Source organism: Podarcis gaigeae (genome assembly GCF_964106915.1).
Source record: "Podarcis gaigeae genome assembly, chromosome: W".
NCBI classification, from domain to species: domain Eukaryota; kingdom Metazoa; phylum Chordata; class Lepidosauria; order Squamata; family Lacertidae; genus Podarcis; species Podarcis gaigeae.
The window spans coordinates 18,532,750-18,557,558 of NC_139695.1; the positions used below are offsets into that span (position 1 = coordinate 18,532,750).

Sequence of the window (24,809 nt, forward strand, 5' to 3'; positions counted from 1 at the left end):
CTCTCTTTATTTTTGCTTGCATAGGCCAATTTTCCCTTCCTTTTAATTTCTTCTAAAAGCTCCCTTTTCTTTTTTTTCTTTATTCTTATATGCTATTGAGTTTTGTTGTATGAAATATCCCCTAACAACTGCCTTCCCAGCATCCCACACTGTTTTAACATCTGTCCCTTTCCTCCAATTGTTTTCAAAATATTCCTTCATCAACTTTCTGGCTCCTTGTATTACCTTTTCATTTTTTAATAATAAAACATTCATTCTCCACCTTTTTCCCCTTTCTCCTCTTTTCCTTTAAGAGTTAATGATACTGGATTGTGATCTGTAAGTGTTTTTGGTAATATTTTGGCATTCTCTGCTTCAATTGTCATATCCTTAGTAATCTATATACTGTCAATTCGACTATACAAATTGTTTGGTTCTGAGAAATATGTGAACTCCTTTTCGACAGGATATTTATATCTCCATATATCCACTAAATCAAAAATCTTTACCATTTCCATAAAGCTTTTTGGCAACTTCCCTTCATTTCCCCCCCTCTTCTTCTGCGATCTATCCAATTCTGGTTCCATTACTCCATTTAAATCCTCTAACACAATAATTCTCAGATCTATATATTCCATTAATAATGATCTTACTTTTACATAGAATTCTGATTTTCTTTTATTTGATCCATAGATTCCCGCTACCACAATTGGTTCCCCCTCTAGTGATATTTTGACTATTACAATCCTCCCCTCTTCATCTTCATATAACAATTCTGGTTCATATTTGCTTTTTACATTCCAACCCCCCCTCTTTTTTCTTACATCAGATGCGATGAATTCTTCTCCTAACTTTGGTTTAACCAATAGTCTTTTATGCTTAGTATTGTTGTGGGTTTCTTGTATACAAACAAGGTCCCACTTCTGCCTCTCTAAGATAGGTTCTATTTTCTGCCTCTTCCTCCTATTATTTAAACCATTTACGTTCCAAGATAACAATTTAAATTTCATTCTACAGTGGTGCCTCGCAAGACAAAATTAATTCGTTCCATGAGTTGTGTCGTCTTGCGGTTTTTGTTCTTACTCTTTACTAGGAGGATCTTATCTTTCATCCAATTCGATGTGAATACAGTGATGCAGTCTCCCGGCCATTTGTTCATTTTTGCTTTTCTTGAGTTCACTCTGAAGATTTTCTCTGTCTGTTCTATTATGTCTTTTTCCTGTAGATGTAGCCACTTTGCTAAAGTTTCAGTCATCTTCTTCCAAATATCCTCCTCTTCTGGAACATTTCTGAATCTCAAGGTCTTCTCTTTAATCTGCATCTGTATCATTGCTAGCGCATCACCAGTAGCTTCCTGGACTGCTTTTTGTTCCTTCATCTCCTTTTTCAATTTGTCCATTTCTCTTCTTTGTTCCCTTTGTTCTTTGCTAATTTTCTTCACCATCTCATCCATTTGTTGATTCTTATTCTTAATTTCTTGTACTTTATCTGTCTCCTTCATTCCTTCTAAGACTTCTGTTAATTTTTCCTTTATTTCTTCATTTTCTTTTTCATTTTTTTATTGTTTTCTAATTTTTCTAATTTCCCATCAATTGTATTGATTTTTTCTTCCAGCTCTTTTCTCAATCCTCCCACATCCAATTTCAAACTAATAATAAGCTCCCTCAAATCCATTTCTTCAAGGCCTGAGTTTCTTCTTAATTGTTGCTGTTGACTTCCAGTTCCAGTCTGTTTTTTAATTGCATGAGACATTTTGCGTTCTCATTTTCAACCACAAGATGTCCTTCTATTGCTCCAATTTTCCTTTATTACTGCTTTTCCTACTTTGTCCACTGGGTGTCACTGTGTTCTTATTTACTCAACTTGCCAGCTTCTGCCCTCCTTTCATCCTCTTTCACTATTTTGTCTTCGTCACTTCCTCCTTCTTCCTCCTTCTTCATGATTACTCAGCCTCTTCCAGACCTTCAACGCCGTCTTATCTGTGAAATTCCCCTCCTTTCCCCCACAGCGATCCTTATTCCTTTGTCCTTATCTTTCCTTCTAGGACATTCAGTTTCGAAGCAGCTGCTCTACTCCACCCAGCTCCAACAACAGGGAGCCTGCACCGCTTTGCACTTTGTAGTAAGTCCGTTTCAGATAGTGTGCTTTTCAAATAGTTTAATTGCAATCTGAGTGATTTCTTTACACTCTCTCCATATTTTTTTCCGTTCTTCTGTCTTCCCTTTACTTTTGTGGTAGCATTATTTCTCCGCTATTTTTACTCTTTATCTTGTTTTGGGTTGTTTTGGGTTTACTCACTCCGTGAGGGATTCCCCCCCCCCCCCGAGTTCCCTTTCCCCCCCTTGCCTTATTTCCTTTTAGGTTTTGTTACTGCTGCTACCACTTTACGTTTACGTTTATTTTAATATAGAAATAGAGATTTTACCATCTTGTCGCTGCTTCAGTGATGTGAGGCTTTTCACCGGTCTGTTTGACGTTCTTCTCTGTGCCTGGATTCCCCCCCCCCCCACCTCAGCCGTTTTTTCTTCAGCGAGGGGTGCCGGGACTCCAAAGAGACACTGCCGAAGTTCCTTTGACTTGAGCTTCCTTCCAAGCCTTTTCAGGGGTCGTTTAGCCAAACGTTGCCCCTCACAGTACCGGTGTATGCTCCGACCTGCTTACTGCAGTCAGAGCTCACACTGTTGCAGCGGTGGTAAAAGCGGAAGTCTCCTCCTGTACATTTGATTTCAAGTAAATTAAACCAATGAGAGGGCAGAAAAAGGAAAACAACTAGGAAAGGGAGAGTAGACTTAGCTTCCCAGCGATGGAGACCCTTAGTTAATCTCAATTAAATGAATACTCAGATCCTATGGATGACTACTCAGAAGGTCCATTTATTTTAATGGGACTTACACTCATGTAAGCACACACAGGACTGCAACTTTAACATTTCTGTGTTGATTTGGAATGAAAATCATTTTTATTTAGTTTCTTTTTTAAAAGATTTGTAACGTGGCAAGACTTTGTAAACGAAAATAAAAAAATAGCACTTTTTGTTTTGGAACTACAACTACTGCATATTGCAAACCACCCTCTGAATCTCTGATGAAGGGTAGTATAGAAATTTAATTAACAACAACTACTACTACAACAACTGCAAGACAGGTGATGGAGGACAAAAAGTGCAAGAAGGTTAGACATAGAAAAAGGCACCAGCAGGTGACAGAGAAAGGAAGGATGTGGTAAAAATTATGGAAAACAAGAAAGTGGCAAAGTCTTTTTTGGTAACAAAGTACAAACATAATTGGTGATGAAGACTTGCTGTCTTGGTCAGTATCAACCACAGGCTTCACTGAAGAGAGAAAAGCCAGAAATCAGAGAGAGGATATAAGGTTCAAAAGTTTGACCAATGTGTATTAAAAAGAATAGTATGCCTACACCTCAGTGTGCGTTGCGTGGTGAGATGCTAGCATGATTAAGTATAAATCAAAGTGAAAATCTGAGAGTGGGTCCCAGGTTCCTGGTTGGGAGTCAAAGGTGGGTCTTGGGTCTGGACTGGTTGAAGATCACTGTGCTAGTGCAACTGTTGCATTGGATTCCTATGTTGCATAGCATTAAAACTCACCTGTCTGCTAGCACAAGAGGATGCAGAAAGGGTTATATTCTCATACATGACATTGCCTATTACTGTGACATACAATAATCATCATTAAAGAACCAACTCTGCTGCAAATGAGGGGAAATGGAAGTACTCACTGCAAGATGGAGAGTTGTCCAGCAGGGAATATGGCCTTTTGGTAGCCTTGGCATCAGGCACTAATTCAAATGATGGCATCTTGCCAATGTCAATCCCTTCGGCCATATGGAGAATTTTCTCCATAACTTTGGGGCCATACCTGCATTTAAGTGAAGGAAGGTTCGAGTAATAAATCATCATTACAAAACTCTCCTTACTGCTCTACTCCGACCTCTGGCTACTTAAGTGGGTGCCCTGTCATACCAAGAGTTGTGTGGGTACAACACCTTCCCATACCTTTTCCCAGTTGGAATGAAATATAATGTGAAATCCAAAAACACAGGAAACTGCCTTATTCAGAGTCAGCCCACAGGTCCACCTAGCTCAGTACTGTCCATACTTGGGATAGTCAATGTGCTGCCCTCCAGATGCTGTTGGACTCCAGCTGGCTGGGACTCCTGGGAATTGTAGTCCAGCAACATCTGAAGGTTGACCGGCTGGGAAAGTCTGCCCTTAGCAAAAGAAGGGGAGGCATTACACTAAGAAGGGGAACCTTACACTGTGATATAAAACTGGCACCTGCTTCCAGTTAAAATGCAAACTACATCCAGAATATTCAGATATGCTGGCATAGGTCCTGCCTTGGGCGCACATGTGTGCCGAAGAAACGTGTCTGCACTGTCATTAATGCTTTACAGAACAATCCAAACTACAGGAAGCCAACCAGAGTAAATTATGCTGGTGCAAATTTTGGTGTAAATCCAAACTCCATACAGAAGCAGGGCTACTGCCAGCTGAGCTCACTCAAATCTCCCTGTCACGAGGCAGGGTCAGTCTGGAGAGAGTGGGGTGGCCCCTTTCCTAGGGAGGATCTGTGATTTGGACCTTCCTTGACCAGCCAGTGGGAGGGACAATCCAAGTCTAAGTGACTGCCCTCCAGGATCTCCAGGGAAGTTTGATTCAACACTACCCTTTTTGCTAGTGTAAGTACCACTGGGTTGTGAGGTCACATAACTGAGCTGAATGGGATTTGGAATAGGGGCAAGTCTCCTGAACCATCCTGCCCCCACCACACCCCCAGAATGCTTCTTTTTGGGGACCTACCTGGGTCATTCCACATCAAGTGATTCAACTTTTTTGACTCATGTCATCCAATTTTCTTAATATCATTCATATGCTAGTTTAACACCTGGACAGCAGGTGGGGATGTGGCAGCATTTGTTTGTTTGTTTTATTGAATTTATATCCCACCCTTCCTCCCAAAAGAGCTCAGGATGGCAAACAAGAAGAAACAAAACAATAAAAACAAAAACAATCCCAATACAGATGCAAGCTGTGAAAGATCTCAATTTAAAAGGCTTGCTGGAAGTGATAGGTCTTCTGTAGGTACCAAAAAGATAACAAAGAGAGCATCTAAGATTTAAAAGTTCAAAAGTCCTAATTCTTGTATTGTGTGAAACAGACCAGCTCTTTAAGATGGTATCTGCAGGAGGCCCTCACCTTCAAACCACTGTAATTGATGGGGGTGAGACAATCTTTCAGGTGTCCTGGTCCTAAGCTGTGTTGGTGGTAGAGTGTGTTGAACCAAAGTTGAACTGTTTCAGAAGCTTTGCTAACGCCATCTTGGTAGTCAAGATCAGAGTTAGAAACTGAGTTATGAAAGCTAGGAGCTAAATGGCACCTAAAACCTAGGTTATGGGCACAACGGAATGTCTAGGCATGCTTTTTTATAACAAGAATACAAAGCTGAAAATGAATGAACTAAAATATCATGCTCATTTTTCATATGGTCTAGTCCTTCCCCTGCCCACTGCCCTAATATTCTAAAGAGGGTCTCTTCTCCAGTCTTCAGAGAGTAGCTGGAAGTGGGGAGACAGAAAAAGTCCTCCTTTCCTTTGACTCTGCAGAGTTTTTTGTTTGTTTTTTAAAGAAATATTTATAATTTTCATTTATAACAAATAAACATTTTAACTACTGATAAGACTATTTATGCCAAAAGAATTTATATAAGTGAAAAAAATAGGAAGGATCTATTAGCAGTATTTGAAAATAACCCAGTTATTCTCGAACCTGTGGCTAACCAAAATTTGATGCCCTTGGAGGACAATGATTGTTACTATAAGACTATCCAGGAATTATTCTCTTCCTTTTTAGACACTCAGTGCAGCAACAAACCTTTAAATAAGTATAATTGGTTTGATAAAGATTGTATTAACTATAAGAAAGAACTTAGAACTTGTCTAAAAGAAGCCTATATTACCAACTCTCAAGGTCTCTGGAAGACTTATTTTGAAATGAAAAATGCTTTTAAGATCATGCTCCTGGAAAAAAAATCTGAGTTCGCACTAGCCAAATGGTCTAAAATTGTTACTGCATTAGAAATTAAAGATACTTTTTGGTCACTTCTCTCAATAAAAGATATCACGGATTTCCCTAATATAAGCGATGAGGCTTGGATTTCACATTTTACTGTTGTTTTTTATGATCACCAAGTTTGTAAAAAGGAAAATTTTAAATCTTCTCTGGCAAAAACCACACAATTTCAAATTACTGTTGAGGAGATGAAAAGGATATTTTTTTCGTTTAAGCAAGGGAAATCACCTGGTATGGATGGCATTCCAATAGACCTGTTGAGATTAGATGTAGAATGGTGGGCCATCAAACTTGTGCTGCTTTTTAATTCTATCTGTCACTCAGCCCTTGTACCTAAGTCGTGGAACAACTCAATAGTGGTACCGATCTTTAAAAAAGGCCAAGAGAATTACAGGCCTATAAGTTTGTTACCATGCGTAAGTAAAATCTATGCCAAATCTCTGCTGATTAAATTGGAAGAATGGATGCTGACAAAAGGTCTACCTGGTAAAGAGCTGGCTGGTTTTAAGGCAGGCTCGTCAACTCTTGATCAGTGTCTAGTGTTAAGTCATCTTGTGGATAAGTATGTCATGAGAAACAAACAAAAATTCTTTGTGGCATTTGTGGATTTAAAAAGTGCCTTTGATTCGGTCGACCGCAACAAACTATGGACTAAACTAGAACACCTTGGTATCGACCCATATCTACTTACACTGATTCAAAGTTTACATGCTAATAACCAAATATATGTTAAAGTATCAAAAGATGGTAGACTTGCAGGTCCTATTCTGAATAATTGAGGAGTTAGGCAAGGCTGTATCTTGGCTCCTACCCTATTTAATCTATTTTTATCTGACCTACCATCATTTCTTCAAAACGTAACCACTCATACTCCTTATTTAAACAATAGCCCACTCTTTTTATTACTTTATGCAGATGATGCTGTAATTATTTCACTCTCTGTTTTGGGTTTAAAAAAATTATTTAAGAGTTTCTCAAACTACTGCTCTCTCAATAATCTCAAAATTAATTATGATAAGACAAAGATTATGCAATTCAGAAAGAGAGGGAACCCAAAAGGCTGTATAATTAATGGACATCTAATACAGGAAGTTAAGCACTTCAATTATCTGGGAATCACATTCAAAAATAATATGAATTGGAATACACATATAAGTGCTGCAATAGTTAAGGCCAAAGTGACAGCCCAACATATTAAATCCTACTTTTTTTCTCCAGTAGGAAACAGATTTATTCCAGCTGTATTGCAAGTGATTGACATGAAACTTTGTGCCCAACTTCTATACGGCACACCAGTGTGGATTTCAGGTGACCTCAAGAGGTTGGATAAATTTCACGCATCCCTTCTGAAGTCATTGTTAGGACTTGCAAACTCTGTAAAATATGAAACAATATGTTGTGAGCTGGGAATATTGCCTTTGTCAGTAAGAGCATGGCTGAGGACCTTGAAATACTGGATCTTCCTTCATTATAGAGCCCTATCCCCTAATTCTCTACTTTACGATCTTTTAAGTGATAGTGCAATCTACAATCTATCATTGATTTGTAGGAGAAAACTGGATTCGATAGGGCTCACTCTAACTGACTTTGAAATCTCTGATCCCAAAGATACATGGGAAATTATCAGGAAGACTCTCACAGAAAAAAGTGTTCTCGCCATGCTTGAGGTTGCAAAGCACAGCACCTGCTCTCCTATCCACTTAAATCTCCCTTTGTGTAGAGATTTCCAAAAGGGATACATGACAAATCTGAAGAAACATGAATCGTGTAGGCTGTTTATGTTGGCCAGATTTAACATGTTTCCCTCGGTGGTAGTGAGAGGAAGATACTTAGCTATCCCAGAATCAGAGCATCTCTGCAAATGCAGAAAGCAGGAACCCGATACTCTGGAGCATATATTCTTTTCCTGTGATTTTGGCAGTTGTGCCAGAGGACAATTATTTGAGGCCCTAAAATTTAATAGACAGATTTTTACACAACCAACTGTTCAGGACCTGCTGGCGGACAGCGATGACCAAATTACTTTAATAGCGGCTGAATTTTTAAGTGCTGTCCATGAAGAAAGAATGGGCCATGATAAAGAGACTTAGTGGTTTTTATTGGTAGGTGATGTTGCTATGCTGTATTATATTATCTATGTTCATCGATTTATTTCTTGGAGTTAAGAATAAGACTGGGATAAACTGTGTTTGCTGAGCCCATATTTTATACAGTCTGTATATGATGCTTGTTAGTTAATGTGTGGTGTGTTATGCCTAATAAAAGATTTTGAATTGAATTGAATTTTTAACTATAATTATCACATTTCAAACCTCGACTTCCCTCCCTCTCTTTATATGGTTCCTTAAATTTATTTACATATTTCCTTGCATATTCCAGTTATCTCTACTTATTCCTTTATTCATTGGTTTTCATATATGTCACAGAATAACAACAGCAACAACAAAAACAATTTAATATTTTTATAATAAATTGTGCAGCGATTCCTTTTGCTGTTCTGGGATTCAGAATATTTTTTTCTTGTTTTCCTCCTCCAAAAACTAGGTGCGTCTTATGGCCTGGAGCGTCTTATAGAGAGAAAAATATGGTAGATGACATACAGGGGTATTCAACAAAGAAAAAAGGAAAAATGGCTTTGATATTACAAGATCAAAGCTGGAAACCGAATTGTTGGGAGGTAAAAGTAAAATATTATCAAAAATGTACAATTTATTACTAGAATGGCACACAAAAGACGAAGAGGTAAAAGAGGTAATGATAAAATGGGCAAAAGATTTTGGGTATAATATACAATTTGAATCCTGGTCAAAGTTATGGAATGAAGGAAATAACTTTACTGCATGTACGGCATTGAAAGAAAATATAATGAAAATGATGTATAGATAGTATCTAACACCGACTAAATTAGCTAAAATGTATAGAATGAGAAATAAGAATTGCTGGGAATGTAATGTTAAAGACAGAGATTTTTATCATATGTGGTAAACATGCGATAAAGTCAAATTATTTTGGGGAAACATCTATAATGAGTTTTTAAAAATGTTTTAGTATACTTTTCAAAAAAAACCCCAGAAGCGTTCTTGTTGGGTATAATAGGAGGGGAAATACCAAAAATAGACCAGAGGCTATTTATGTATGACATTACGGCAGCCAGAACTTTATTAGCCCAAAAGTGGAAACAGCAAGAACTACCAGCGGTAGAGGAATGGCAGACAAAGATGATGGACTATGCAGAATTAGCAAAGCTGAAGGGGAAAATCCGAAACCAGAGCGACTAGAATGAAGTAAATTCATTCAATACATAAAAACACTAGTAGGACTGCAATAAATCTTGCAATGTTTATTAGAAGATTTTTTTTACATTTGATTAAAGTTTAAAAATATATTGGAATAAATGTAGAATTCTGACGATATAAATGTGCAGAAATACGATGTAAGCATGTGAAAACCAGATGACGAGATGGAGGGAAGTCAAGTGGCTCTGCAGAGCCAAAAGTTATGTAAAAGGGAATAAGATGTTATGTGAATGTTAAAAATGGAAAATCAATAAAATATATATTAAAAAAAGAAAAGAAAAAGAATTTCTGCAAAGCAAAGGGGGGTGGGAAAGCAATTGAAATAGATCAACACATTTTATTGCAAAACACATCTTAGATCTGGAAGGTCATGATTTTAAATTTGGCTGGCATGCATGGCTTTAGTACGGGAAACCTAAATATATGAGTTTTTTGAATCATGTTATCAGGAAGAATTTGTATAGAGTCTGGAAGAAATTGTCAGTACGCCTTTCAATCGATGTCAGCGACTGGGCTCAATAACTGGTTCTGCCCCAACTGGGCTAGGCGACTGGAGCACTTTCAGAAACCTTCCAATCCTGGAAAACAGGTCCCAGTGTACTGGACCCACAACTGTGCATTGTGAGCACCAGACTCAGCAGAGTATAAATAATGCAGAAGCTAGCTGTGAAGCATAGCTCCTTTTATTTCTAACAACTACTGCAAACTAAAGAACTACTGGCTTGCATGAGTGTTACATCTCCCACCCAGCCATCTGGTCACTACATAGATAATACTCTCTCCACACACAGAGTCAGGCAGTCAGTCAGGAGCGGAAGACGAGAAGAGCAGTTTCCGCCCCCTCCTTTCTCAAAACATCAGATCAGGATATTCTTGCAATGGGTGGGGGTGAAAATATAAACAATCTCCCTCTTTTTATACCAACCATTGCAGAATCTAACACATTTGCAATTTATGTACATATACAGCGAGTTGTTCCCTGTTAACAAGTTTGGTTAGTGCATCGGCAGGTATTTCTTTCCCTGGCATATAGGACACTTTCACAATTCCTTTCTGGATGCATTCTCTAGCTCGTTGAAGCTTAATTTGTAGGTACCTTGTTCTCTGTTTGCATCCTTCAGAGTGGAGCAAAGCTATACAAGCTTTATTGTCCTGATAGACCTGAATAGGACAAGTAACTTTCACTTTTACATCCTCATACAGTTGTAATAACCACTCTATGTCCATGAGGGAAAGAGTTAAAGCATTAAGTTCTGCTTCCCAAGAACTCATGCTTACTGTCGCCTGCTTCCTACAAGATCAATCAAAAAGGCATTGATTATACAAGTAGCACACACCTGAAGTGCTTTTGCCATCAATTGCATCACTGCCAAAACTGGCGTCGGCATAAATTTCAAGACCTCCAGATTTTTGGCTAGTAAGCTTCAACCTGTAATGCACAATGCCTTTTAAGTATCTCGCTATGCGTTTCAGCGCCTTCCAGTCTTAAACTGTGGGTTGGTTTGCATGTCTGCTGAGCAGATTTACACTTACAGCAATAGCTGGTCTTGTGCACCTTGCTATAAAACTGAGTGAAAATATCAACAGAAATATAAGAACCTGCTGGAAAGGAAAACACCCCTATGGTTATCGCCAATGGAAGCTATTACAATCAAGAGAATCAACATGGACAGACAGCGGACAACCTATACAGACTTACTGGACCTCTCAGGGAGGGAATCCAGATTGAAACCAAAGGAAGGAATAAGGAGCCAAGTAACAGACTATTTACAGTACCATCAATTGTATGATATGTTTAAACTAGGTAAGAAAAATGGATTTCTGGATCAAAGCTCACAAGAGATTTATTAGAAAATAATGAAAAACTTATTGTATAAGCTACTATTGGAGTGGGAAACAAAAGATGAGCTGGTAAAAGCTTCAATGACTCACTGGGCAACTGATATAGGGCATAATATAGAATTTGACCTCTGGGAAAAATTGTGGAAGAAAGATTTGAAATATGCCACAAGGTACACTTTGAAGTGAAATTATATGAAAATGATTCATAGATAATATTTAACACAGAGTAGATTACGTAGTTAAGATGTATAAATCTGAATCTGATTTGTGTTGGAAATGTAAGGAAACAGAATGAACTTTTTTCATATGTGGTGGGCATGCAAAAAAGTTAAAGAATATTAGGAAATGATATGATGAAATGGAAAAAAATGTTTTAAAACATTCCCAAAAGAGCCAGAGACATTCCTGTTAGGAATGGTTCTGAAGGAGGTACCCAGGTGTCAGTAAAAAATATGTATGCGACAACAGCAACTTGGATCTTGTTAGCACCAAAAGGGATGGTCACTAGTTAGGAGAATTGGCAACTTAAGATGATAGAATATGCAGAGGTAGCAGGTCTTACAAGTAGAATAAGAGAAGAACAGGCATTTAAAGAGGAGAGGAAAATTTTTGTTGAGTATGTGGGAAATAATTGTACACAGTTGCAAAAGCAGGCAGTACTAAGGTAAATTCAACCGTATAACATATTTAAAAGGGATGTAAAATGGGGAAAACTGAAATAGATTGTCAGGGAACTGACATCGGAACCAGGAGGGGAGGCAGGGCTCCCAAGCGATGCCGGAGAAGGGCCCAGCAGGGAGAGAGGAGACTCAGCAGCTGGGGAAGGAAATCAGCGTAACACCATGGATAAAGGGGGGCGGATGGGGGAATCGGAGAGAGGGCTCCAGGACTCTTCGCTGGAGACCAGCGGGGCGAGCACAGGTCCTCTGCTACCCACACCCACCTTGCGCAGAAGCCTTCCGCGCAGGGAAAGTAGGCGTAGACTTGGCGTCAAAGAATTTCTTTGCTGGAAGAAATTCAAGAAACACCCACTGACGGATTCTGCTAGCGACTGAACAGCCACGAAGTGAAGGGCTGTCCAACCAGGAAAGGTTTAACCAGGCCACCTAGCCAGGAGTGGCGGCAACTTACGCACGAGCAACCCCATATAACCATTACATAGATGAATATACAAGAATATGCAGGAATTATGCGTAAATTAAAAGAACCTTGGAAGGGGAAGGAGGGAAGTTGCTGAATGTATGGGTATAGTGAAAGATGTTAATGTGGTAATGTAAAATCTGAAAACTTTAATAAAAATTATTATTTTTTTAAAATATGAAATAACTAACCACAACGGATGCTTCAAATGGTTTTCCCAAATTCAGCTGAAATTGCAACTTATACAGGCTTTTCCAGTCTCACTATTATTCAACCCCCTGAATAGAATCCCTCACAACAGCACAAATACAACAGGTGTTGTCTCAAGCACACCTGGTGCTTGAGCTGTAACACATGAAATACCTGAGCTGACTAGGGGGTCACGGAGTGTCAAATTTGGCTGTATGTTAGAAATATGGCTAAGTCAAGAGAATGGTCCAAGAAGGTTAGAGATCGTTGGCCTTCACAAACAAGGAGCAGGATACAAAAAGATAGTGAAGGCACTGAATGTTCCTAGAGACACCATTGGAAGCATATTTTGCAAGTTCAAAGCTAAAGGAACAGTGGTCACACTACTTGGATGGGGCAGAAAAAGGAAGCTATCTGCGGCAGCAACCAGATTTCTGAGAAGGCAGGCTGGGAAAAACCCTCGAGTGACTGCAAAAGAACTGCAGCAAGACTTGGTGGCAGCAGGCACTGAGGTTTCAGTGAGCAAAGTAAAGCACGTAGTAAATGCAGGTGGTTTCCATGCCAGAACTCCAAGACGTACGCCACTACTGACCCAAAAACACAAGAAAATTTGGCTCCAATATGCTCAAAATCATATACATAAGCCACAAAAGTTTTGGGATTCCTGTTTCCAGCGGTGAGAAATGGCTGACTCCCATATGATTGGATCCCAGCCGTGCCGGTAATTCAGAAGAAGAAGAGTTTGGATTTGATACCCCGCCTTTCACTCCCTTTAAGGAGTCTCAAAGCGGCTAACATTCTCCTTTCCCTTCCTCCCTGACAACAAACACTCTGTGAGGTGAGTGGGGCTGAGAGACTTCAAAGAAGTGTGACTGGCCCAAGGTCACCCAGCAGTTGCATGTGGAGGAGCGGAGACGCGAACCCGGTTCCCCAGATTACGAGACTACCGCTCTTAACCACTACACCACACTGGCTCTCAGGGCTGATATGGGAGTAATTAGCCCTGGCAGACTCCCCAGGGTGGGGGAGGACTGTCTCGTAGACCCGCAGATTGTCTGAGATTGTCAGCTTGCATCAAGGTGCAAGCGGCAGGACACTGGGTCCCAGAGCACGACATGGCTGGCACTCTCCGATGCCATTCTCATAGCCGGAAATATTTGCTTGATAAAATGATTGGATTTGGAGAATAAACAGACATAGTCTGGACTGAAGAAGACTAAGAAAAAACCTGCAGAACTGTACAGTCCCTGGTGTTTAAGCTTGGATTTCAAAGAGATTCTCATCATGGCGTTTGGATTACGGAGGTGTTTGGTATGTCCTTTTTTTCTTCTTAATATCTACAATTGGTTTTCTATGCCAAGCCTCATCAAGAAACTTTTTTTTAAAAAAAGAGTACAGATGGACTTCTATTTATAATTAAGTATTCAACTGTGCAGCTTTACTCAGACTTGAAAGACTTGATAAAGATAAAAGAAGAAACAAGATGGCACTTGTTAATATGACGCAGGACGGAAAAATGAGAATTCCTCCCTTTTTCGAGGGAAGCAGGACATACTTGCTAGCTGACTTTGTAATGACTTGAGATAACAATTTTGGACAAAATATAGTGCAGCTGTTTGCAGAGATTTTTCATTATGAGCGAGAGAGAAGGCTGAATGGATGTCTAGCAGCCCCCCTTGTAGGGCCCGAAGGGTGGGATTGTGTGGTCTCCGAGAGGCTGATTGATCGCCAAATGACTTATATCTGTGGAATACAGTTCATTTACATTGCAATATTGCAAACAGTATGCTCAACAATTTACAGTAACAACTTAACAACTTGGAAGCTACTATGTTATTAAATCTCAAACGAAAAGTTTGGACAACAGCCCGGATTGGAATGATTTAACAATTTGGGAGTTGCTGCGTCATTAAACTTCAGACAATAGACTTGGACAACAGCCCGGATTGGAAGATTGGAATGGAGTCAGGGAAAGCTGCGCTGGCAAATAGACAGTTGAAAATATATATATACACAAATAAAGCTGTATTTGATGGTCAAAAGGATATATGATTTCTGACATGACTGAGAATCGCAGAGCCAGGGACGGAGAACTTTAAAGCGTTAAGATCGGGATGTGGAAAACATGAAAACAACAACAAGAGGCAGGATCGAAGATATTGGAGATACACTTCAAAGGTCCAGACTATGGGGAGCCCCCCCAAAAAATATTAATAATAATTCAGGTGGTAATTTGGTCATTTTTTATGTTAGTTTATTGTTTTTAATTGGCTTATGATATGGATATGTTAATTGGCTGTTTTTATTGGAAAATCAATACAAATGATTTAAAAATAATAATAATACAACATTCCTTGTTTCCCTAGAGTGGACACAGACAGGGGGGGATTATTCCAGCCGCCATCCCTCCTCTCTTTTGCCACTCTCTTCCATTTTGGCCACTGCTCCTGAAGCTGTCTGCTGGCTCTGTGCCAGCAGCACATCGGCCCATCCTTACAAGGATGTAAGCCACACTGTATCTGTAACTACAAGCTAAAGGCTGCCTTCAGGGATCATACTGTGAACTGAATGTGAGTAAACTTCATTACTTATAAGGAAAAAAGAAATAAAAGACACAAGTCTTTAAGGGATCTTACCAGGAATATACTCCAATCTGGGCATGCCAGATTGGATTGCTTAACTAAAGAGATTCAAATGAATCTGCAAACTAGCTTTCTGCTGTGTGAAGGGGAATGAGCTCTGAGATCTATATCTATATCACTCACTAGCATGAGTGAGGAAGGATAATAATTAATCAATATATCCTCTCCTACTGTCCACAAAATTCCCACAGAAATGTCATGCCATCTGTGAGTAAGTTGAAGCTTGGGCATCTTTGGATTTTCCAACAAGACAGTGATCCAAAGCATACCTCAAATTCCACCAAGGCTTGGTTGCAGAAGAAGTCCTGGAAGGTTCTATAGCGGCCATCACAGTCACCTAACTTGAACCCCATAGAAAATCTCTAGTGGGATCTGAAGAAGGCAGTTGCAGCACACAAACCTAAGAATATTACTGAACTGGAGGCCATGAGGAATGGGCTGAGATTCCTCAGGAACGCTGCTGGAAGCTGCTGTCTGGCTATGCATCTCATTTGCTGCACATCATAGCAGCAAAAGGCTGCTCTACTAAGTACTAAAGATTCTTGTCATGAAGGGGTTGAATAATAGTGAGACTGGGGAAGCCCATATAAGTTGCAATTTCAGCTGAATTTGGGAAAACCACTTGAAGCATCCGTTGTGTTGAACTATTTGCTCATATCAAAATTTACAGACTTTCAGCTGTTTGCAAATAAACCTGATTTGCAATGGGGGTTGAATAATTTTGATTGCAACTGTATGCTATGCTGACTATGTCCAAATCCAGAATATACATTTAAAGCACTATGATACCCCTATTCCCCTCACAGAGCTGCTATTCTCAAAGTGGTTAAATAATCACAGGGAACTCTGGGAATTGTAGCTCTGTGAGTTAAACAGGATTGAAGCAATGACTTTTTAAAGTGGTATAACAATGATTTAAATGTTTGCTGCAGATGTGGCCCCAGTAGCCAATAAAAACCAGGGGCTCCATTCTAAATAGCTCAGTCAGTAGATCATGAGCCCATTTGGGCAAAAGGATTCCTGCATTGCAGGGGGTTGGACTAGATGGCCCTCATGGTCCCTTCTAACCCTACAATTCTATGATTCTAAGACAACCTGCTCATCCTGCCCTCTGACCTGGAAGCACTGGCTTCTAGCTTCCTTGTTTGTGGGACGGGGAGTGAATAATGGAGGATGAATTATTCTGGAGAGAAGAAATTGGGCCCAAAATGATGCAAAGTTAAGGAAACGTGGGCTGCCTGCAGGTGCAAACCAAAGGCCCATCCATGCCACAACAGTGGACATGGCAGACTATTAAAGAGGTCCACAAGATTTATTGAACCACACAAATATTCAATACCTTAACATAGTCGGGAAAATATTACTTGTGAAGTAGAAGATGATCCAAGGATTGGTTTTGACCAATGACGGTGATACCAAGCCAATAAGCAAATATTCCCCTGAAGAAGACCTGTAGGGTCTCAAAGGTGTTGGGAACTTGGAATCGCTTTGTGGTTCAATGAAGATGGTAAACAGAACATTTAATATTCTGCCTTTCACTGGCAGAATATCAGGCTTTGTCGCTGCTCTATAATGGCAATCAGACAGGTGCTAATGGGGTGCTCACAAGAATAGAAACTGTGGAATATTCTTCCTGCAGAGATTTGCCCAGCTTCCTCTTTGCTGCCTTTTGAACCCAAAGCAAAAGAGTTTTTATTCAAGCAGTCTTTTCACGGTTAGTTCTGCTACTGTTTTTCCAAAAGGTTTTTCTTTACTATGCTCTTGATGTTTTTAAATGACTGCTTGCTTCAAGTGGATGGTTTTATCACAGGGTGCTCTTGTTTATTGCATTGTTACTGGTTTTCTGTCTGTAACCTATTCTTAGTATTTATTGCTACAGCATGATATAAATATTAAATACTAACACTGAAAATCACTGAATGGAAAGGAAAATGAGTTGTGAACAAAGAATAATGAGGAGGAAAAGGGAGCTAAGGTCAGTAGCAGAGCAACTGCTTTGTACGGAGGGCCCAGGTTCAATCCTTGGCACCTCCAGGTAAGGCTGGGAGAGATCCCTGTCAGAAATCCTTGAGAACTACAGGGATGGGAAACCTGTAGACCTTCAGACCTAATTGGACTCCAACAACTCCTGTCATACCTGACCAATAACAATAATACTGGCCAAGACGAGTGGGGCTGGTGGAATTTGGCCTCCAACAACATTGGAGGGACACAGGTTCCCTGCCACTGTTGCAGACAATACTGAGCTAGAAAGAACAATGGCTGACTCAGTAAAAGGCAGCATTCTATGTCAAAATTATTGAACAGAAAGGGATATAGCTCAGTGATAAAGCATCTGCCTTGTTTACATGAGACCCCAGGTTCAATCTTTGACTCTTTTCCCCAGCCCTCCCAGGAGATGCCTTAGAAATCCAAAGTTGGAAGGGAGCCTGAGGGTCATCTAGTCCAACCCCATGTGATGCAGGAATCACATCTAAAGAATCACTAACAGAGGGCCAGCCAACCTCTGTTCAAAAACCTCCAGTGCAGAATCCTTGTGAGTCAAAGTAGACAACATTGAGTTAGATGGCCAAATTTGCAAGGCATAAGACTATTTCCTATGTTCCTAAGCCTGGATAACTTCTGACCCAGCAAAGTGAATGGAGCCAGACAAGCAGTGGTTATGACCAGCTTTATTCTTAGCAAATGCAACCTCTTCCCTTTCAGCACTTTTTTTTTTTTTTGAGTGGGGGGGCACAGTTTATGGCTAGTAGCAAAACCAGGGACATTTACACTTAATACTTGAAGGGCTGTGTTCAATGGGTTGTACAGTTGCAATCAAAATTATTCAACCCCCATTGCAAATCAGGTTTATTATCAAAATTTACAAACTTTCAGCTGTTTGCTATCAGCAAATCAAACAAAAGCAATTGAAATAGCTCAGCAGGAAATATTCAAATAAAACAAAATACTAAGATGCTGCAAACACAATTTTCAATGATTATAAATCAGGAAGTGGAATGGAAAATAAAAATGTTAAGGCAAAGGAATTTTGAATTTGCTAATAAATCTGGGACACTTTTAGCCTGGCAATTGAAAAAGAAACAGGGTCAAAATACCATAAATAAAATAAGAGTGGAGGACAAGATGATAGAGAACCCAAAGGAAATTTAAAAAAGCTTTCATAAATGTTATAGAGAATTATATAAAGTGGAGAAAGAGAACAAAGGAAGAATAGAGAGCTACTTGGAGAATCACAAATTACAGAAGATTCCAATGGAAAAACAAAATTAACTGAGTTCGTTAATAACGATAACTGAAAAACAAACTGCAATAAAACAGTTGAAGTCAGGAAGGCACCAGGACCTGATGGACTTACAGCTAAATACTATAAGATACTGAGTGAGCAACTGACATACCAGTTAAAAAATGTTATGAATAACATTTTGACAAATGGTTTGATCCCAAAGACATGGAGAGAGGCCTATATCACTTTGATTCCTAAACAAGATACAGATTTATTGAATGTACAGACCTATCTCTTTATTAAATAATGACTATAAGCTTTTTGTCTTTGTCCATGGAGTTTTCTTGGCAGGGATACTGGAGTGGCTTGCCGGTTCCTGCTCCAGGTGGATCACGTTTGGTCAAAACTCTCCACTATGAGAGTTATGGTGAATTATGGTGCTGGAGGAGACTCTTGAGAGTCCCATGGACTGCAAGCAGATCAAACCTCTCCATTCTTAAGGAAATCAGCCCTCAGTGCTCACTGGAAGGACAGATCCTGAAGCTGAGACTCCAATACTTTGGCCACCTCATGAGAAGAGAAGACTCCCTGGAAAAGACCCTGATGTTGGGAAAGATGGAGGGCACAAGGAGAAGGGGATGACAGATGATGAGATGGTTGGATAGTGTTCTCGAAGCTACCAGCATGAGTTTGACCAAACTGCGGGAGGCAGTGGAAGACAGTGCCTGGCGTGCTCTGGTCCATGGGATCACGAAGAGTCAGACACGACTAAACAACAACATAAGCTTTTTGCTAATATATTAGCAAGCAGATTGAAGGAAACCTTGAAGGAACAAATCCATCAAGACCAAGCTGGCTTTCTTCCTGGTCGACAATTGAAAGACAATGTGAGAAATATAATTGACATAATAGAGTATTTGGAGACTAGGAACAATAAGCAAGCAGCTTTGATGTTTATTGATGCTGAAAAAGCTTTTGATAATATATCTTGGTATTTTATGAGGAAAAAATTGGAACTGATGGGTGTAGGGGATCTATTCCTCAAAGGTATAGAAGCTGTATATTCAGAACAAAAGGCAAGATTGATAGTTAATAACGTGTTGACTGAAAATTTTGAAATTTCAAAAGGGACAAGACAGGGATGTCCCTTATCACAGTTATTGTTTATAACGGTCCTAGAGGTCCTGACAAGATTGCTAAGAGAAACACAAACTGTGAAAGTTATAAAGATTGGTGTAAAGGAATATAAATTAAAAGCCTTTGCTGATGACTTGGTTTTACCTTTAGAAGAACCACAGTCCAGTCTAAGTGAAGCACTGGGAAAAACTGAAGAATTTGGGAAACTAGCAGGATTTAAGCTTAATAAGGCTTATACAAAAATGATGGTTAAAAATATGACTGAGAAAGAAATTGACGAAATGCAATTTAAAACAGGAATTATGGTGGTTAAAAAAGTTAAATATTTAGGAATATGGTTAACATAACCATGGTTATGGTTAACATGGTTAACATAAAAAATATAAAAATTTATATATGGAGGTGGCGCACTGGAATGTGGAGTTAACCAGGGCTATCGACTGTTTGGCTCCGAAGCGCCCTCTCCGATTGCATGGAGCCCGGACAGCCCCGTGGTTTTCCACGGATCTGAGGGCAATGAAACAATCGTTGAGACGGCTAGAGCGCCGGTGGCGGATGACCCATTCTGAAGCTGACCGGACACAGGTTAGAGCTCAATGTCGAGCCTACCAAGTGGCGGTAGCGACGGCAAAGAAGACTTTCTTCACCGCCTCTATTGTATCTGCAGAAAACAGCAGCAGGAGACCTTTTCAGGTGGTCCGCAATTTAGCGGAACCACCTGCTACATCGGGACCCAGTACGGGCCACATGATCTCCTGCAATGATTTTGCAAAGTTTTTTGCAGATAAAGTCGCTCAGATTCGGGAAGAGGTAGACGCCACCATGGGAGCAGGGCCGGGGCGGGAGAGTGCTAGAGTCCTGTCTAGTCAAATTGTGTGGGATCATTTCCAATCTGTTACCTCCGAGGATGTGGACAGGCTGCTTGGACGAGTGAAACCAACCACCTGTCTCCTTGATCCTTGCCCATCCTGGCTTATAAAAGCTAGACGGGAAGGGCTGGGCAATGGGCTTCATGGGGTGGTGAATGCTTCCCTCCGTGAGGGAGCCTTCCCAGACCCGCTGAAAGAGGCAGTTATTAAACCGCTTCTTAAAAAAACATCTTTAGATGCGGCCACGATGGCCAACTATCGCCCAGTCTCAAATCTTCCATTCTTGGGCAAGGTGATTGAGCGAGTGGTTGCTGAACAACTCCAGGCACGCCTGGAAGAAGCGGACCATTTGGATCCGTTCCAGTCGGGATTCAGGCCTCATCACGGGACTGAAACTGTCTTGGTCACACTGGTTGATGATCTCCGGCGGGCTAGGGACAAAGGTGAGAGCTGTTTCCTAGTTCTGCTGGATCTCTCAGCGGCGTTTGATACCATCGACCATAACATCCTTCTGGACCGTCTTGAGGGGCTGGGAGCTGGGGGCACTGTCATACAGTGGTTCCGCTCCTTCCCCCTGGGCCGTGTTCAGAAAGTGGTGGTGGGGGATGAGTGTTCAGACCCCTGGGCTCTCACTTGTGGGGTGCCTCAGGGTTCTGTACTCTCCCCCATGCTTTTCAACATCTACATGCAGCCACTGGGAGAGATCATCAGGGGGTTTGGGCTGAGTTTCATCAGTATGTGGATGATACCCAGCTCTACCTCTCTTTCAAATCAGAACCAGTGAAGGCGGTGACGGTCCTGTGTGAGTGTCTGGAGGTGGTTGGAGGATGGATGGCGGCTAACAGATTGAGACTGAATCCTGACAAGACAGAAGTACTGTTTCTGGGGGACAGGAGGCGGGCAGGTGTGGAGGATTCCCTGGTCCTGAATGGGGTAACTGTGCCCCTGAAGGACCAGGTGCGCAGCCTGGGAGTCATTTTGGACTCACAGCTGTCCATGGAGGCACAGGTTTAATCCGTGTCCAGGGCAGCTGTGTACCAGCTCCATCTGGTACGCAGACTGAGACCCTATCTGCCTGCGGACTGTCTCGCCAGAGTGGTGCATGCTCTGGTTATCTCCCGCTTGGACTACTGCAATACGCTCTATGTGGGGCTACCTTTGAAGGTGACCTGGAAACTACAACTAATCTAGAACGCAGCAGCCAGACTGGTGACTGGGAGTGGCCGCCGAGACCATATAACACCGGTCTTGAAAGACCTACATTGGCTCCCAGTACGTTTCCGAGCACAATTCAAAGTGTTGGTGCTGACCTTTAAAGCCCTAAACGGCCTCGGTCCAGTATACCTGAAGGAGCGTCTCCACCCCCATCGTTCTACCCGGACACTGAGGTCCAGCACCGAGGGCCTTCTGGGGGTTCCCTCACTGCGAGAAGCCAAGTTACAGGGAACCAGGCAGAGGGCCTTCTCGGTAGTGGCGTCCTCCCTGTGGAACGCCCTCCCACCAGATGTCAAAGAGAACAACAACTACCAGACTTTTAGAAGACATCTGAAGGCAGCCCTGTTTGGGGAAGCTTTTAGTGTTTGATGGGTGGGGTATAAATAATAAATTATTATTATTATTATTATTATTATTATTATTATTATTATTATTATTATTTATTATTAAAGACATTTTTTTACCTGTATGGAAAAATATTAAAAATATTTAGAAGTGTGGGGAATATTGAAACTGTATTTTGGGGGAAGAATTTCAGCCGTGAAGATGAATGTGATACCTAAAATGTTATTTTTATTTCAGACGATCCCTGTGATCAGAGGGGTGGGACAATTCAAAGAGTGAAAGAAAGTTTTATCAAGATTTATCTGGCAAGGGAAGAAACCTAGGATAAAGTATAAACTTCTTACTGATAAAAAAGAGGGGGGGATTTTCCCTGCCAGGTTTGAAATTATACTATGAAGTGTCCTGCCTCTGCTGGTTGAGAGAGTGGATGATGTTGGAGACATCCCAGCCCTCCCAGGAGATGCCTTAGAAATCCAAAGTTGGAAGGGAGCCTGAGGGTCATCTAGTCCAACCCCATGTGATGCAGGAATCACATCTAAAGAATCACTAACAGAGGGCCAGCCAACCTCTGTTCAAAAACCTCCAGTGCAGAAGAGTCCACCACCTCCAGTGGTAGTCTGTTCCACTGTCAAACAGCTCCTACCATCCTAAAATTCTTCTTAATGTTCAGTTGGAATCTTCTTTCTTGTAACTCCAGAGCAGGAGAAAACAAGCTTGCTCCATTTTCCATGTGGCAACCCTTCAGATATTTGAAGATGGCTATCACATCACCTCTCAGTCTTCTCTTCTCCAGGCTAAATATACCCAACTCGCTCAATCATCCATCATAAGGCAGACCCTGTCAAAAATCCTGGGAGCCCCTAACCCTCAGCACAGACATTATTGAACTACACGGACCTGTATAAGACAGCTTCCTGTGTTCCTAAACAAACAACAGGAAATGCACTGAATGGATGGATGAAAGATATGCGTGTGTTTCCCCCCACCCCCACCCCACCTCCCTATTAACAATCCGAGCCTCTTCTTTGTTAACAAGGGTCTTTGGATATATATTACAGTTATTACTTGCGCGACTGAGGACTTCATGTGTGCAGAGATGGGATGGGGAAGTGCATAATAAACGAAAAACGTTCCTCATCTCACCTGCATCCCATAAAGACGTGGTTGGTCCAAGCATGAGACAGTGCCAGAAGCTTCTGGAAGGCGGCAGCGTCCGAGTAGCCCCGCAGGTTGCGGAGGAGGAACTGCCTGCGCAGAACCCAGTACCTGTCGTTCTCCTGCTTCTCGCGCCACTGCTCTAGATCGTGCTCCACAGCGGCGGCTGCAGCATCGGCAGTAGGCTGAGGCGGCGGTGGCTGCGAGGATGGGAAATCCTCACCGGGTAGCGTCCACCCTCCGCTGGCCATGGGCTGGCCTTGTCGGGAGTAATGCCAAACGGACCCGGCTTGTGTGAGTGCCGAAGCTTAGCGGAGGGTCGTGGTAGGTAGGTAGAGGCAGGAAGGGGCTGCCTGGCAGCCAGATCCGGATTTCCCTTGATCCGGATCCAGAAAGGAGGAAGAGCGGCAGCAGCTACACAAGGGCACAAATTTATCTGTTCACACGTGCAAGCAACTGCTTCCTTTTCTCCCTCAAGCCCCCCCTCTCTGTCTCGTTTCTTTCTCGTGCATGCGCGCACCTAGTGCTCTTCTTTCATTGCTACAATGTAACTCCCGTCGCACCCCCCCCCCCCGCTTGTTACACTCGGCTCACGTGGGTGGAATAGAACGTCCAAGGCCCGCGAGATCTCCGGAGAGACAAAAAAAAAACGCGCGAGAGGGTCAACTGGGCGGCCCAATAAGTAGTAAAGCAGTTCAGCGGGTTAAAAGGGATGCTTCGCTCCTCACAGCGACACCTCGAGACGTGGAGGGCCCCAGGAGCGGAGCTCTCGGATTATATGAAGGTGGGAAGAGTGCAGATAGTGAGTGGCAGCCATAAGAGTTAAGACTCTAGGGCACAGGTCCAGAGACTCACTGAGCAGAATGAGCCCGAGGGCCCCCCAATCCAGCACAGCTGGCTTGCCACATTTTGAAGTAAAGTTGGCACCTAAAAGGGTTGGAGGAAAGACCACGAAGTCCAGAAACTAAAATTGCTTATTACATTTCTATCCCACCTTTCAAGGTGGCATACATGGGTCTCTCCCCTCTCCGTTTTACCTTCACATTGGTATAAGAAAAAATGGGCTTGACTTTTAAAGTCCAACTTCCCATCAAGGGACCCAGTATCTCCGATCCTCCAAGTGTCCCTATTTTATAGGGACAGTTCCAGATTTACAGAAGCCATCCTGGTTTCTGATTTGATCCCGGAATGTCAGGCTTTTCCTTAGGATGTCCCTGTTTTCCTTGGAGAAATGTTAGAGGGTATAGAGTTATGCAACCCCCAAGCATAGGCAGCCCTATATGGCAGTCACCCCCCAAACTCAGCCCTCCAGCTATTTTGGAGACTACAACTCCCATCATCCCTTGCTAACAGGACCAGTGGTTAGGGATGATGGGAATTGTAGTCCCAAAAACAACTGGAGGACCAAGTTTGGGGAAGCCAGCTATATGGGGAAGTTTTTAAATGTTTAATGCTTTATTATATTTTTATATATGTTGGAAGCCGTCCAGCATGGCTGGGGCAACCCAGTCAGATATGTTACCAGAAAATAGGGGGTACCTTTTAACATCCCCCAAGTTCGTTATCTGTCAGAGAATAATGAGCTGAGGCAGGATCCAGCAAAAGCAAGGTACAGTATTGCACTGGCCCGAATATAAACCACACTCCCCCCCCCAATTCCAATTGTGAAAAGTTAAAGTGCGGCTT

The 24,809-nt window shown here is 41.6% G+C and overlaps 1 protein-coding gene across 1 annotated transcript in view; it reads right to left on the reverse strand.

Annotated features, from left to right (window-relative positions):
- The window catches only part of LOC310835935 (NF-kappa-B-repressing factor-like), a 36,902-nt gene extending 13,198 nt beyond the window's left edge, over window positions 1-23,704 (reverse strand). The window contains exons 1-2 of the mRNA XM_083720890.1: window positions 23,112-23,704; window positions 3,715-3,854 (exon numbers count right to left, since the gene is read on the reverse strand). Of these exons, the coding sequence (XP_083577016.1) occupies window positions 3,715-3,854; window positions 23,112-23,374 (403 nt within the window). The 5' untranslated portion in view covers window positions 23,375-23,704. The remainder of the gene's footprint in view (window positions 1-3,714; window positions 3,855-23,111) is intronic.
- Window positions 23,705-24,809: the final 1,105 nt, after the last annotated feature.